General features: G+C 40.0%; 1 protein-coding gene across 1 annotated transcript in view; it reads left to right on the forward strand.

Annotated features, from left to right (window-relative positions):
• Positions 1-15,697, forward strand: part of LOC122788835 — an 829,367-nt gene extending 813,670 nt beyond the window's left edge. Inside the window, exon 10 of the mRNA XM_044055713.1 lies at positions 14,256-15,697. Within this exon, the coding sequence (XP_043911648.1) occupies positions 14,256-14,359 (104 nt within the window). The 3' untranslated portion in view covers positions 14,360-15,697. The remainder of the gene's footprint in view (positions 1-14,255) is intronic.
• The last annotated feature ends 264 nt before the right edge of the window (positions 15,698-15,961 follow it).

Below are 15,961 nucleotides of genomic sequence, written 5' to 3' on the forward strand. Positions count from 1 at the left end.
TTACTGTATTTTCCTGACTGATCTAAAGAATACTGTTCCCTGGTCATTACTGTAGCAAGGCAAGATAAAGTAGGTGGAAGATCCTTCTTTGTCAGCTTACAAGAACGGACTGCCATGAGACTTCTGTCTCAGCTAATATTAAAACATTATTTTTGTACAGAATGACATCACATACATCTGCTCATCTGACTTCTGGTTCCCATGCAACTCCTCATTGTTAGAAACTGCCAGGATTTAGCACCTACATGTCAATAATACACACACAAGGGCATTGTTCAGATGTGATGCAGCTTCTTGAAGTCATAAAACAATTACAAACTTCTGCTCCTCCTAAAGAAACCAGCAAACCATGCTTCTTACAGATATTGCATCTCTGGCTTCGTTCAAAACTTTGAGAATACATCTTTATGGCCTAGGCCCAGTAATTTAATTTCATATTATTTCTCAAACTCAGGTGGATTGAGATCAACCTCTTCTCTTCCAGTATGTTTTGTTACAGTGTATTAATTTCAACAGTTACAATGCATATAATTAATCAGTTACTACATGCATATATATTTTTTTCTGTCAGCAGGACCCACTGTTGGTACAAACACAGTCAGCTTTGCAAGTACGTTTTCCAACACCAGCATCTCTACTAATCAGTTTGATATACAAATGACATGTAATTCTTTACAAAATTCCTGCTAGCTGTGCTTGGATATGTTGCGCATCCACTGCCCTACTTCTCCTGGCATAGCTAGCAATACCTCACATCGTCACAAAGTGATTGGTCTCAGTTATAAATTGACCTATAAACTGAACTGAAGATAGGGTTGTCTGTGTAGTAGAATGTATTGCTAAATATGCCCTCAGTGTTGTCTCCTGTTACACTCAGTCACTATCTTCCTTCATAAAGCAGGTATGTGCCATATGCTATTACGTTTCTTATAGTAGCTGTCTATTCCACATTGTATCCTTTTCTTTTCCCAACTAAACTCCAATCAGTCTACTACACAACATCTCCCTCCCACACCTAACCCATATTACTCTAACCACACCCCTTTTTCTGCACTACTATCCTACAGTATTTTCACTTATGCTGTAACCCTTATAACTGCTTCACTTCCAACAGCCCTAATTCCCCCTCTGCTTCTATTTAAGCTATCTCACTCTGTACCAGTCTTGCTGTTTTACTCATGCCTCTCATTTCTCTTCTTTTTTTCTCCTTTCTACCCTAACAACTCCTCCAGCAACACTACTATGAAAGCATAACTCAACTATTACCTCGTCACCACTCAATCCTCGCATCACAAGCTTCTCCCACATAACCCCAACACAACACTGATGTTTATACTGATCTTTTATTTCCACCCTAAAATCCTCAATACTAACCACTACAACCTAAATCTAATACCAATACCCAAATTACTAAAAATGCCTAGAACAACTAAACATTCTTTCACAGCTTTAAATGTGTGCAGGGACATTCATCCCAATGCAGGTCCCATTCCTACTATACAGACAAAAAAAAAAACCTAAAACTTATCATTCTTAATATCAGGAGTATGTGCAATAAACTGACATGGTTTCATGCCTGGTTAACACACACTAACCCAGAGACCCTTGCTATTACAGAGACCTGGCTAAAACCAGAAATAAAAGATAGTGAAATTCTACCCCCTGGTTACATCATTATCAGAGTAAACAGAGTACATACAAATGTGGTGGAGTAAGCCTTCATTTTGCTTAACAACGTAATAGTTTCCCCATTTTTTATTTTATTTATTTATTTATTTTATATTTGTTTACCGGGATAGTCCAAATGGGCTGTTAATCCTTTTTCAGTGGAGACCTGGGGGGAAAAGTCCCACATTACAATTGTACTATATATTCAACAGTATTATACCAAAATTCTACAGAGCCGAAATCCTTATAACATTTCTAAAACTTCTCTCATCTTAACTTGTGCATAGTTGTTTTAAACATCCCTCCTGGACAGAACATTCCAATTCTAGAATGTATTCTAGCCTGGATATCTGAAACAATACCGAATGAAACCATTATTTTAGGGGATGTTAACAGTGACTGACTGACACTAACCTCAGACCACTTAACAAACAGTATAAACCTCTGTGGCTTTTCTCAGATTATAAATTCTCCTACCAGATATACCAAAAATAACGTCAAAAACTTCACCCTGGACTGGATACTAGTCTCAAACCCTTCTAACTTTACATCCTGAGGCACACTCCCCGACCCCTTAAGTGACCACCTACCAGCCTACACTCACAGAACTATCACTCAACTCACAAAGCAACACAACTTTAAAACTATATGCAACCTATAAAATTTCAGCAAAGATGTATTTAATGAATCTCTAATAGCTATAGACTGTTCCATCCTCAAAAGACATCCCCTTAATGATGCAGTTGAACATTTCAGCAACACCTTCCTAAGTATTCTTAATTTTCTAGCCCCTCACTGAATAAAGGAATAAAAAATAACCATGCCCCATAGCTCACCAAATCATGTAAAATTCTAATGAAAGACAGGGACAAAGCATGGACTGCCTGGCTAAAGAATAAAAATGACATAAATCTTCAGTTTTACAGACAATTCCTCCATCAAACAAAAATACAAATGTTGCATGACAAAAAATCATACTATTCCTACAGTCAAGATAATCACAAAAAATAATGGAAAGAAATTCTGGTCCTCTGTAACATCACCACTCAGCCCAAGAAATAAAAATAATCCCAAGCCATACCCGAATATACCAGCTCTTCAAACAGCCACCAAATTCAACACATAGTTTATAGAGTCCATATCCAATCTAAAAGTAAACCAAACTCATCCACCCCAACTCACTACATCTACTAATACCCCCAATACTAACTTCTACACACCCCACACATTACACACACACACACAACCAACCTCTCACTCATAACCAAAAAAAAACATCATCCCCAGCTTACATTTCAGCCCATTTCTTTATCTAAAAAAAATCTACTATAAAAACTGAAACCTTGTTCAGCCTCAGCAGACAACCTCCCACCAGAATAGCTAAATCTTGTTGCAGAGGCAATAGCATTCCCTGTTAGCATCTTATTTAACATAGCTGAAATACATGTCCCTAACTTATGGAAAAGATCACGCATTATCCCTTTACATAAGGGAGGCAATTCCACTGACATCAGAAAGTTTAATCCTATTGCAGTCTTGTCCCCCCTCTAAGATTCTAGAAAAAATGTGTGCACCTACAAATTCTCCACCATCTTACACAAAACAACTTACTTTCCCGCACTCGACATGGCTTTAGACCTGCATACAGTACCTCAACAGCCTTATTGTCTTTCATGGACTTTGTCAACAATGCCCGTGACACTGGCAAACTAGCATCTGCAGTATTTCTACATTTGTCAAAAGCATTTGACATGATATCTCACCCCAAACACCTCAAAGAACTTTCCAGCATTGGTATATCCTCCTCTTCCTCACTTCAGTGGTTTTCTAGCTACCTAGATGACAGGAAGCAAGCAGTAAAATGGCAGGGCTATAGCTCCCCATGTCACATCACCCCCACAGGTGTACCTGAAATATCCATCACTGGCCCATTACTATTTAATGTCTTCATCAATAACTTACATACATCGTCCTGTGAAGGCACTCTAATCTAATATGTAGATGATTCCACTATCATCTACGTATCAGATACATTAACTCACCTACAATACATAACACAACAAACTTTCTGTTCCACAGAAACATGGTTCTCCAATGCTGAACTCCTACTGAACCCCCCAAAAAAGCAAAGCTCCTTCTCTTCACCCACAAATCCCATAGCTCCAACAAAACAAACTTCAAGATCTTTTCAGCCAATAATACAGAAATTGAATTGGTTCAGCATACCAAAATACTAGGTGTCACAGCTGACGATAATCTCAAGTTTGACCTACACATACAAAACAGTATTAAAAAAAAACACAAAAAAATTCCTCACAGCAGCTACAAAAATTACCCTGGCCAAAACCGACCTCTTGCCCTCAGTGTTGTATGAGCCCCAATACTAACTAACTTACAGACCTCCCTAAGAAAAAAACTAGAAAGCTGATATAACAAAATTGACAAATGTGCCATAATTGCAACCCCTCTAACTCATCACTATAAAGCCCTACATTCCGTAAGATGGCTTGAGTTCCCCCTCCTCCTCCAATACTCACAACATACTACGGTATACAAACTTATCCACAACCCACTAGCTTGTCCTGCTCTTAGCCCATTAATCAACTTTTATATCCCAAATAAACATCTCCTTACAATTTATAAACATAACAAAACCTCAGGCCTAAGCCTGTACTCCTGATCTGTGGCAAACCTATGGAACTCCCTTCCTTTAATTACCAAAACTGCTACTAACCTGCACTCCTTCAAAACCTCCTTAAAAGAATACTTCAGCAAAGCTTGGATTTTCTCGTGTATGAGCCCAGGCTGGGGTAATCTTATACCTTTTTCTACCTTTACTCTCTCTATCCCCACTACTAACTTACCCCACCCTCCCTACCTCTAGACATACTCCCCTGAGGTTACACTCATACGTTTTCCATATCTATTCTTACTACTATCCCCTCTATAACACCCTACCCTTTTTTACTTGTACTATCCTATGCCTTCACCAGTATAGTCTGTTACCATATTTCATGATCTCTAAAATAATAATAATCATTATGATAATCATCCATTGCATAAATAATGCTGGATCTTTCTAATATCAGGCTTTCCATATAATTTATGCTTGAACACTATGCTTTATTATGTCTTTTGAGGTTTTATTCTGACAAACTAATGTGTAAATTTTCAAATTTTGTGTGAATGTTATGATTTTATTATTTCTGTTAAGTTTTCATTCTGATAAACTAATGTGCTGTTTTCATATTTGTGCTTGAATGTTATGACTTTATTATGTCTGTCTAGTTTTATATTCTGTTGACCATATGTATCTGGAGTTTTCTCCCCAGGCCTGCAGTGAAAATGGGTACCTCATGACCCAGTCGGACTTTCCTGGTAAACAAATGCCAACTAAATAAATAAATAACAAACTCAAAAGAGTTAGTATATATAAGTTTGGGGTTGGTGAGTGCAGAGGAGGCTTACCTCCTACAAAATACAACTTTAGGGGAAAAGAAATGTATTCATTTGCATCTTTGTATGTTTATTTTCATAATTCCAGGCATCACAGTGATGAGTGTTGGAATTAAAGTAGGTTGCCATACCAGACATCACATAATAAATGTCCTTCGATAATCTTTAATGCACACACATTGCTCTATAAGACATACGTCATGTTTCTGGAAATGTGGGGAAGAACAGCACAATTAAAGATGGCTCTATTAGACGTAACTTGCATAAGGATACAGATAACACATTCGCAGTCTCTTCTTCTTCTTAACAAACTCACAAAAGTCCTGACTAGCTAACATCAGTCTACAGCAGTGAAGTGTAATGAGCCAGAGTATAAAACTGTGTATCTTTGCCAATCAGTCTGATTCTAAACCATCTTACTAAAGAAAACAAAAATAGTTCTCCTTCAATACACAACCTTCCTGTAGCCTATGTTAGAAAGTTAGCACATTACATAGCCATGCCAGTAACAGTACTTAACAGATGCCTAATGAAAGGTTGTATGCCTCACATATGAAAGCATGCAAACATAATTCCAATAATTCTACCTTTTATATGTTGAGAAAAGCACAAAGCTGAATTATAAACCAATAAGTATCCTCATCCCACTGGCAGATTGCTTGTAAATACAGTTAAACTTCAGTTTATCGATTATGTGAATGCATCCTATTAACCAAGAACCAACATGGGTTCAGACCTAGTCCCAGCACTCACACAACACTAACTAAACTGGTAAACAATGTCTGAATTTTACAAAGGTTTACAAACCAGATGCCATCTTTCTAGACTTCTCTAAAAACGTTGATGTAGTTTGTCATACCCTGCTTATATATAGACTAAGTAAAAGTGGTTGCAGCCAACATGTTCTTCACTGGTTTAGAAGATAAACCTCATTGAACGTTTGCAGGTAGTAGTCTGAAATAATGTAATCCTTACCTGTAATAAAACCACCTTAGGAGTGCCAAAGATTCTATCCATGATAGCCTACATTTTCAGCTGTTAATTATTACCAACATAATAAAGTATTTGACCCTTCATAATGCTGATAACATGTTTTCAGTTTTAAATGAGCTGCCAAGTGGTGTTAGTACATTTAATAACTTTCTAAAGCTAACAGTTTACTGTTGAATGAGATGAACAACAAAGGTTATATTGTCTGTCAAATGATCCAGGAATACACAAGACAAAATAGCAACTATGGGAAAAATTGCCACATGATACTAATGCATACTAGGAGTATGAGTAGAGTCATGGACAGTAACATTAAGTTTAAAGACCATATTGACAATAAACTAAATGCTTTCTAGAGTTGAGCCGTAACTTCTCACTTGCTTTTAAATGTTCAGTGGTAGATGCAATATTGCTGTCTAAGCGGATGCACAACTCTGCGGCTATGATTTGTCTCAGTAAATATGCAAGGAATAAAGTAATAACTAGATGAAGAACATAAATATGCAAGGAAGAAAATTTTTCAAAGATATGTCAGAATTGCTAAATCTGCAAAGGGCTTACCCACTTCTAACCATTCCTATGTCACCTTGTGTAAATGGTGATGGATACTTCTTCATTCCAAGACACTAAATGCTCAGCAGCTTTTCACACACAAAATTATTCAGTAAATGTGCCTGCCCAGACTTTGCATGCCTTCTTATCTGCCACAGTGCCATCAGGGAACTGTGGTCCTCAAATTAGTATATGCTTTCCATATACAAATCAACTATCAGAGCTGGTAAAAAGCCCCCAATTATATTATTTCAGATTAATATCACATCAGTGTCAGTAGTGTAACAGGTAGCACACTTACCTTTGGTGCAAGGTTGTGGGTTCTAGTCTCACACCAAGCAGATGGATTGCTGATACTACAGTTTGGCATAAGGGTAGTGCTACACTCCTGAATGTGTCATCCCCCATTTGCCCGAGTTGATGGTATCGTAGGTGAATGTAAAAGATCCTGCAGCACCTACCAAAAAGAATAATGAAAGTTCTCTGATGCCATGGCCGACTTTCCCCTAGTAGTATAAGTACCACCTTGGTTCTCCGCTGAAAAAGGGGATACTTGCTTAGTGAGACTAACCTGGTCAACAAAAGGTAAATAAAATAAAAGGTTAGAACATGACAGTGTCTACTTAACCGTATTGTTTCTTTCTTTGTGTACAGAGGATGACGTACATTTTTTGTGCCCTGACCTTTATGTCCATGTAAAGTAGTATCTAAATTATGGTATGTATAATACGAGGGGGATGCTGAAAAGTTCTAAGCCCGACCAAGAAGGGAATGACGTGGAGCCATGAAACTTACAAGTTATTCAGCATATCCTCCCTGAAGTTCAACACACTTTGCACATTGTGTCTGAAGTTGCTTTAACCCTGCGAAAAAAAAGGCTGAAGTCTGGTCACTGAAATACTGCTGCTCTACTGCAGTCACCTCCAAATCATTCAAAAAGGGCCATCCTTTCAAACTCTTTTTAAGGTTTGGAAACAGGAAATAGCCAGATGTAGCAAGATTTGGTGAGGAGTGTGGATGGTCTATGCACTCAAACCCAGTTTTGTCAAAACGTCCCTGTTTTGCCAGCCTTGTGAACATGTGCTTGTCTTGCAAAAAGAGAACCCCTTTCTGCAGCTTTCCTCTCCTTTTTTCCATCAATGCCTCTTTTAATCAGCACAGCAAATTCCATTTGTAGTCTGCATTAACTGTTTGGCCTCTTGGAAGACAGTCAGTCATTACAACACCTTCCTGATCCCAAAACACTGTGACCTTTCCTGCTAACTTTTGGGTCTTGAACTACTTTGGCCTTGGGGGAACCTGAGTGCCACCATTGCATGGACTGTTGTTTTATCTCAGAATCATAGTGGTGCAACCATGTTTTATCAACAGTAACTAGTCATTACTAAAAGTTGGCATCAGCTCGATGAAAATGATGCAACATCAACTTGGAAGTGCCCATTCAACATCTTTTCTCGCCAGCATTCAAACATTTGGGCACCCACTTGACTGACAGCTTCTGCATACCCAGCTGCTTACGGATTATAAACTCATTACATTCCTCAGATATCTGTATTGTCTCAGCAATTGTTTTAGCTGATATTCGCTTCTCCCAAAATCAGGTCATGGACATGGTCAACAAGTTCTGGAGATGACACCGTTTGAGGCCTCCCAGACCTTGCTGCATCTTCTGTCTCGAAATCTCCACAATGAAAGCTTGCACAGCACTTCTTCACAACTGACTAAGAAGGGCATTTATCACTCACTGTTTGCGTCATACATTCATGGATTTCCTTTGGAGTTTTCTTCTGCAGGAATAGGAACTTCATGGCGACTCAGAGTTCCACACTTGAAAATTCCACACTTTTCATTGACATGCTTCAATCAATGATCTGAAACAATGTCAAAACATAGTGTTACGATTCTGAAAATTAGCACTTTACAAAATGAAATGACCCTCTTTCAGGTAGAGAGGCAAAATAACACCAGAATTTAGAAAGTTGGTTGGGCTTAGAACTTTTCAGCACCCTCTTGTATGTAATTACTGGTTAACATTACATTTGTATTTGAGTTATATCTAAGGAATCTTTTCTGTACCTACTGATCTAAACATTGAAATGCAGTTTCTTCTCTAGTGAGAATGGTATTTCTTTTCCTAGAAATAACTTATTCACAAGACTATCTAATACATATTGTACTACTTATCACTTGCTATTAAAACTGACAGAATGACTTCTCATCAAAGTATGTCTTTCTACTGTCTCAGTGGCTTTTTTATGTTGTTTGTACCTGTATTTCTGTGAGTACTTGCTCTGTTATTATATAAAGCGTTACAAAGAATAATATTACTTACTGTTTGACAGGAAGGTTTTCTCCCTAGATCACTTCTGAAAATGGGCAAGACTCAATAGGACTATCCTAGTCAACAAAATATAAACAAATACTTCTTTTAACAAGATGCACACAAGTGGCCTCCTGGCACAGCCAGAGGTGTGTACAGCTTATGTGATGATTAGTCCTAACTGCATCCCTGAACTGAGGTTACCTTCTTTGTGCTTATAAACTGTTTGCAACTGTTTCGCTGCCTACTTTAAATGGTATGTATCGTTTCTGACTGTGTTTTCTGCACTGCCTATTTATACTACTTGATCAATTTATAGCATAGGCTAGATTCAGACTTGCTGACTCTAGACTGTTTGGCATTGTCTGGGCATTAAAATCAGCCATATTACATTAAAAGGGCCCTTCTGTACCCTTGTTGCAGAAGAGTGTAGTCAAGGACCCATCTGAGTTGGGGATTGTTGGAACAAGGCTCAGTCTTGGGCTTTCCTATTGGTTGGATTGCTTGAAAATTGTTTTACTTGGCTGATATTTAAACACAGTGTTTGGGTGTATCTGTGCACCATGCAACAGGGGTTGGCACTACTGTGTGTAGATGCAAATGCTTAAAAAGTCAAATTTTCCCTAGATAACTGCTAGGAAACCCTCCTAAGCTTCCCTGCTTCTCGGTGAGCAACACAATTGCACACTGCTGCCCAGAGAACAACCCAGCTGCACTTTTTGAGGCATTGGCACATGTTTCTACCCCTAAACTTCCCACAGATTAGCTGATTTTACTAGTTCTAAAACATAACCCAGTCAATCTAGCCCACCCTCCACTACTTATTACAGAATATACCTGGCATAATGGAAGGTCAGTTTCCCACCATTTCTCTAGCCAGCCTGATTGACATGGGCATCCTGAGGCAATGTAGCAATTGCCTCATGTATACAGACATCCTACTACTCCTAAAACATGCAAATACAATATGTGAGAGATTTATCTATACTATGAATCTGGAATCAATGCTTAATTTCTCACATAACAGCATACCAAATACCAAGCAGGTTGTCAGCACCCACACTCCACCTCCCACACATACCAAGCACACAACACATAAACTCACATATGCGGAGGTACTCACTAGAAATATGCCAAAAGAGCAAAGACCTCCCAAGCACAAACCTTCTGGACACAACACAGTCCCAACAGCACCCGCTACATGTAATAACGCATGCATTAGAGTCTCACCCAATAAGCCCCTAAGGCAAAACATATCTAAACCAAATGTCTTGGTTATAGGCGGCTCCACAGTGAGACACACAGATGCCCCCCTCACTAGGCTGGACAAGGAAAAGGTCACAGCCAGCTCTCTGTCTGGTGCCAGGATCTGCCAAATCATGCATGCACTCAAGTCTCTCAACAACAAGTACTGTTATGACTCTGTCATAGTCCATGTTGGAGGGAATGACTTGAGACATACCTCACTGGACTGTATGAAGAGAGACATGATGGAGCTTTTAGATTATGTGTCTCAGGCAGGTATGTCCCTAGCCCTAAGCAGCATGCTTCCCTCACCCAGGATGATGCCACAGGAGAAACAAAAGTTGATTGACTTCAACAATTGGCTTAGCTTCTGGTGTCAGTCCAGGGGGATCCAGTATGGGGGGTGATATGGCCAACAGACTATGCTGCTTTGCCAGAGATGGTCTTTGCCTGTTGCCTCTAGGCTTTAGGTTGCTGGCAAAGATACTTGCATCCCCCATAGTGCCTTTTTTAGGCAATGTCATGAGAACAAAATTCCTGATGTAAATATATCCTCCAGAAACAAACTCAGGGTTATGCTGCTTATTGCTAGGAGTCTAGATCAGAAACACCACTCACTTGAAGCATTTCTCACTCTGAAAGATGCTGATGTCTGTGCAGTCACAGAGAGATGGTTCAAAGCCTCAGAGAATACCCTGGCCATGCAGGGCTACAGCACCTTCCACATGTTCAGACCACACAACAAACATGAAAAACAACGGTGGAGGAGTTTCCATCTTCATTAAAGACATGTACATCTCTAGACTGGTTAAACAGTACGACTCCCTAGAGTTACTGCATGTCCAACTAACTGTAGGAAGGACCTCCTCCCATGTCATTGTTACCCACCATGAACCAAGAAAACCACACAGCCTAGAAGGACCTACTTCAGTCACTCTCGGTAGAGCCAAATACCCTGGTCATTGGTGACTTCAGCTATCCTTCCGTCAACTGGTAACATATATGATCACAAACCTGCTCGCCCAAAGGTTCCTGGACTTTGTTAACATAAATGCTTTGGAGCAGATAGTCAACACCCCCATAAGGAGCTCTAACATCCTTGACATAGTGCTCACCTACATGGGAAATTGCTGCACCAGACCATGTGTGGGGTCTTTCCTGGTAAAGTCTGGTTATAAATCAATCTAGTTCAAAGTAATGACTGTACCTGACCCAACCTCAGGAGGAAAAATGTTAAAAAATTTCTCCAACACAAACTATAGCCTACTGAGGAATGGCATCAATACTTTCAGATCCCTACTAACACTGACAGCAATGACACCAATACTGAGGTGTACACAAATGTCCTGTTTAAACACCTATATTAATGCAGAGATTCAGCTATACCAGAATGGATCAAATCAAGATCGTCTTGAAAAATAAACCACCCTAGTGGACATCCAGCATAAATATATTATACAATAAGAGAAAGAAACTGCTGTAAAAAAAAACAAGAGGGAACAGTCCCAGCAAAGAACTCCCTCCAAAGCATAAAAAACAGATTAGATATCATGTAAAGTCCTCTAAAGCTAATTATGAAACTAAATTAGCATCCCTAGCTAAGGTAAATCACAGAGCATTCTTTAGCTACATCCAAAATCTACAAGAGAAGGTCCAGATTTGTGCAGAACTAGCTGTGGATGGTACCACTTATACTGAACCTGAGGACATCGCCAACCTGCTAGCGGACAGGTTTGGCAAAAACACCCCCCTCTCGTCTCCACCAATCATACCCCATAACATGTCTGTCACCAGTTCTCTGCCTAGTATCTCCAGAGAGCAGGTCATATCCGCACTCTGCAAGGCTAGAAATACAGCCTCTATGGGACCAGACAACATCCCAGATTGCCTATTAAATGGTCTAAAACAAGCGTTAGCGGAACCTCTGAGCACGCTCTTCAATCTTAGTCTAAGCACTGGCTTTTTCCCAGCTGAGTGGAAAGCAACAACTGTAATCCCCCTTGCACAAAGGGTGTCCCCCAACTGACTCTGGGAACTATAGACCCATAAGCCTAACCAGCCTTATCTGCAAGGTCATGGAGAGAATCATTATGGATCTTATCAGCAAGGATATAGGTGACCTTCAGACTTTTGACCTGACCCAATTTGGTCCTGTTAAGGGCAGATCTTGGCTGCTAAACCTGGTGGACTTCTTCAAGAATGTCAGCAAGGCTGTGGATGAAGGCAGAACAGTTCACACTGCCTGTCTCGTCTTAGCCAAGGTCTTTGACACAATCCCTCACCCAGGCATCGAGAAACTCACCCAGCTGGGGATTATCCCTTACATCATTAGATACATACGTACAGTCAAAATTGAGGATGCCAACTCTACTAGCACACCTGTTACCAGTGGTGTTCCAAATGGATCTGTTCTAGGCCCCCTACTGTTTGGTATCTATTTTTCAGAAGTCCAGGTGAAAATAAGTGGCCTGTGGCTTACTAGGTTTGCTGGTGACTGCAAACTTTGTGGAATCATCAAATCCTCCAAAGATGTCAACATACTACAAAATGGGCTTACACAGACAAATGATTGGTGTCAAAAACATGGACTTAAACTAAATGCAAAAAGAAAGCATTATTATCACCTTTGGCAAAGGAGGAAACCCCTGCTAATTACAACATTAATAATATCCCCCTAAGTTTAAATCCAGTGTTAAGAGATTTAGGAACGCAAGATGATAGCGGCCTTAATTTTTATCATCAGGTGTCCACAGTAATACGGAAGGCCTTCTGCATTGCACACCTCATAAGCAAGGGTATAGCATCCAAAGGCTAAGGAGGTTATAACTCCCCTGTACTCGGCTCTCATCAGACCAATAATAGAGTACAATACTCCCTTCTGTATGTACCTCACCAGACATCTGCAGCAACTGGAAAGACCTCAGAGGTTTCTCACCCGGAAAATTCAGGGCCTACAACACATGACCTGCATGGACAGACTGAAGGCCCTACCACTTTACTCAGTATCGTATAGACTGCTTAGAGGCGACTTGTGCCTGGCCTACAGAGCAGTCTCAGACCTTGCCTTGATGAAGCTGCTGCACATCCACAAATCAAATGGGACAAGATTCACTCTAGCCAGTGATATTAACAGAACATGCTGGAGAGACAGATATGTCTCCCAGAGGTTGCCACTCTTCTGGAACAAACTCCCAAGTCATGTAAAACAGAGCTCCTCAGTGACCCTTTTTAAGCATAACCTGCGCAATTGCAATTGGATGGGAAACCGTAAATTTACACTGGAGGTTTCACCATGTCACTCTAAGATGGGGCAGCTGGTGCCGATCTTAGATTCACGCGCAAAAGTAGACTATATATCTTGGTCCATAAGGGAACAAGGGTATAACATGACTAGGCTTGTAGAGGCCTTAGGGCCAATGGCCTAGTAACCTCATATGATAATATGATCCTATGTGAGAGTGGAATGTGAATATTTTTGGAACAATGTCTCTCTTCTGAGGTCAGTTACCAAAGGATTCTGACCTTAGAATAGTTTCCTGTAGCAACTCCAAAGTATAATAAATGACATAAATTACAACACATGAGGAAAATGGCTGTTGGGATGCCAAAGCTGTATGCCATGCTAAAACTTCACCTACCACTGACTGAAGCAGGCAACGTTACTTGTTCAGTTTAGGAGTGCAGTGAGGATACGTTCTGCAGTCTAATAATGAAGGTAGATAATTGAGAAATTGAAGGTTAAAAAAGCACCTCAGAGCAAAACAAGAAAAAAGCCTACTGGAGTTCAAGTCCCCTTTGTCAGGATCATTCTGGAGCAAAGCCTGGTAGGCAAATGGAAGCTGTGGGAATCAAACTTATAACTGCTGCATGGGCTAATCCAGGCAAGACTTAGTTTAAACCTCTAAACCAAAAGAGATATACTTTAATAATTTGTTAGAATATGTGCTATTGTATGTACATTTTTTCTTCAAAAGAAGATGTTTGAATATTATGATTTATTAATTATGTTTTCTTTGTTTTACAGCCCCCAGTGGTGAAGCTACTGCAGTGCGGACACTGAAGTTTCCAGCATGCCTTTTCTTGTTGCTGCTCTTGTTAGCACAGTACACCCTGTGCTTCATACTATAGTTCTAAAGCTGTTTGATAGATGTGTTTTATTTAATTTAAACTGCACTTTTGAAAGCTGAGCTGCTGCTGTTAACATTTTCTGATCCTTGTTTCTGACTGCAGTATTTGAATCCTATCCACATTTGTGGAACTCCTAAGGGGCAGAGTTCTGTGTCCGAGGAGAGTGTATATTGTTGGCTTTCTGCTTGAAGGGTTAAACTCAAAATCTATCCATCCATTCATCCTCAGCCCCTTTTTCCCATTTTGCACATGGGGTCAGGGTGTCACTTCAACAGTAGGAATCATCTTAAGCCAACATTTACTCCACCAGGTGGCTAAACTTAAAATTCTCCATCTTAATAATAAATTAATTTCAATCAGAATTTTCTCAGGAAAACAATGTTATGCATTTTTAAACCTTAACCACCCTCAACAAGTCTCAAGTGTTTACCCACTGCTATCTCATCCTTTGCTCCCTCTAGAGTGAACAGTCTGGAATGTAACCCTCTGAGGTCATCATACTGCAGGTTTTGAGCCTTTCTTTAGTATTTTATCTATTGGTCCAGCACCCCCCACCTTGACAAGTCACACACATTCTGCAGTGCTATCAGTGCTGGAAACCATCTCTCTCTTGAAAGCTGTCTATCTCTTATCCCTTAAATAACTACTGATACTCACCCCCAGTTTCCAGTTTGGGGGGCTGATAGTCAGTATAAACACTCATACCTACCTATGACAGAGCTAGCCATTATCTGCTCAGATTTCATTCCAAAAATTATGTTTCTTCACCTGGAATAAATGAGTCTAGGTCGCTGACGTCACAGGTGGGAATATTCCCTCTATCCGTCTGGGATACTTTTTATTTTGAGAACACTAAGTTCGGCATTTTGGCACTGATTTCTCAATGATTATTGAGTTACTATCCCATACAGAGCCATTCTTTCATCCCTCTCCTTGGGACACCAGGAGAGAAAGATGAAAGTGTGGGACTATGGGTATATGGCTAACAGACACTGCCTGCAGTGCAAATCTCAGTGGAGAGCCCTTTATTGGCAAAAGTGTTCACACTCCCTTATTTTATTTATTTATTTATTTTACTAGTGCAGGAGTTATATTACCTAGCCTTCCCCCAGATGGCATGCTGCCAACACACTCCCCTAGGATGGATGAGCCAGCTGGAATAATCACTTTCTTCCTACCCCAGTCCAGGTTGTTAGTCAAAAAAGGGTTAACTGGAGTACAATTCAAGACAAAAATCTGAATGTTGCATATTTTAAAAATATTTACATAGGTTCATAGGTTCATAGGTAGGTACTAGGCTATCAGCCCAAGGGCCAAAGTAAGCCTAGCCAACAAGTTGACCTGGCTTATGCCACCCAAGAAAGTTAATTTCCTGTTCCCTTATCGAGCAGAGCCACAGAAGTGATCCCCGGGGTGTATTTCCTATTTCCCATTTCCCATCCACTCATCAAGATTGCTTGTTCCAGAGTATAGAAAGTCTCTGGGACAGGAATCTATCCCTCCAGCATGTCCTGTTTATTGTGGTGACAAGGTTTAGGTCCCTAGAATATGTAGCTTGGAGGGACTGGGATTTCTTTAGGTATAGCATGTCCAACAGCTCTG

The sequence above is a fragment of the Protopterus annectens genome, chromosome 14.part0, assembly GCF_019279795.1.
Source record: "Protopterus annectens isolate FY-2018-M chromosome 14.part0, PAN1.0, whole genome shotgun sequence".
NCBI lineage: Eukaryota > Metazoa > Chordata > Ceratodontiformes > Protopteridae > Protopterus > Protopterus annectens.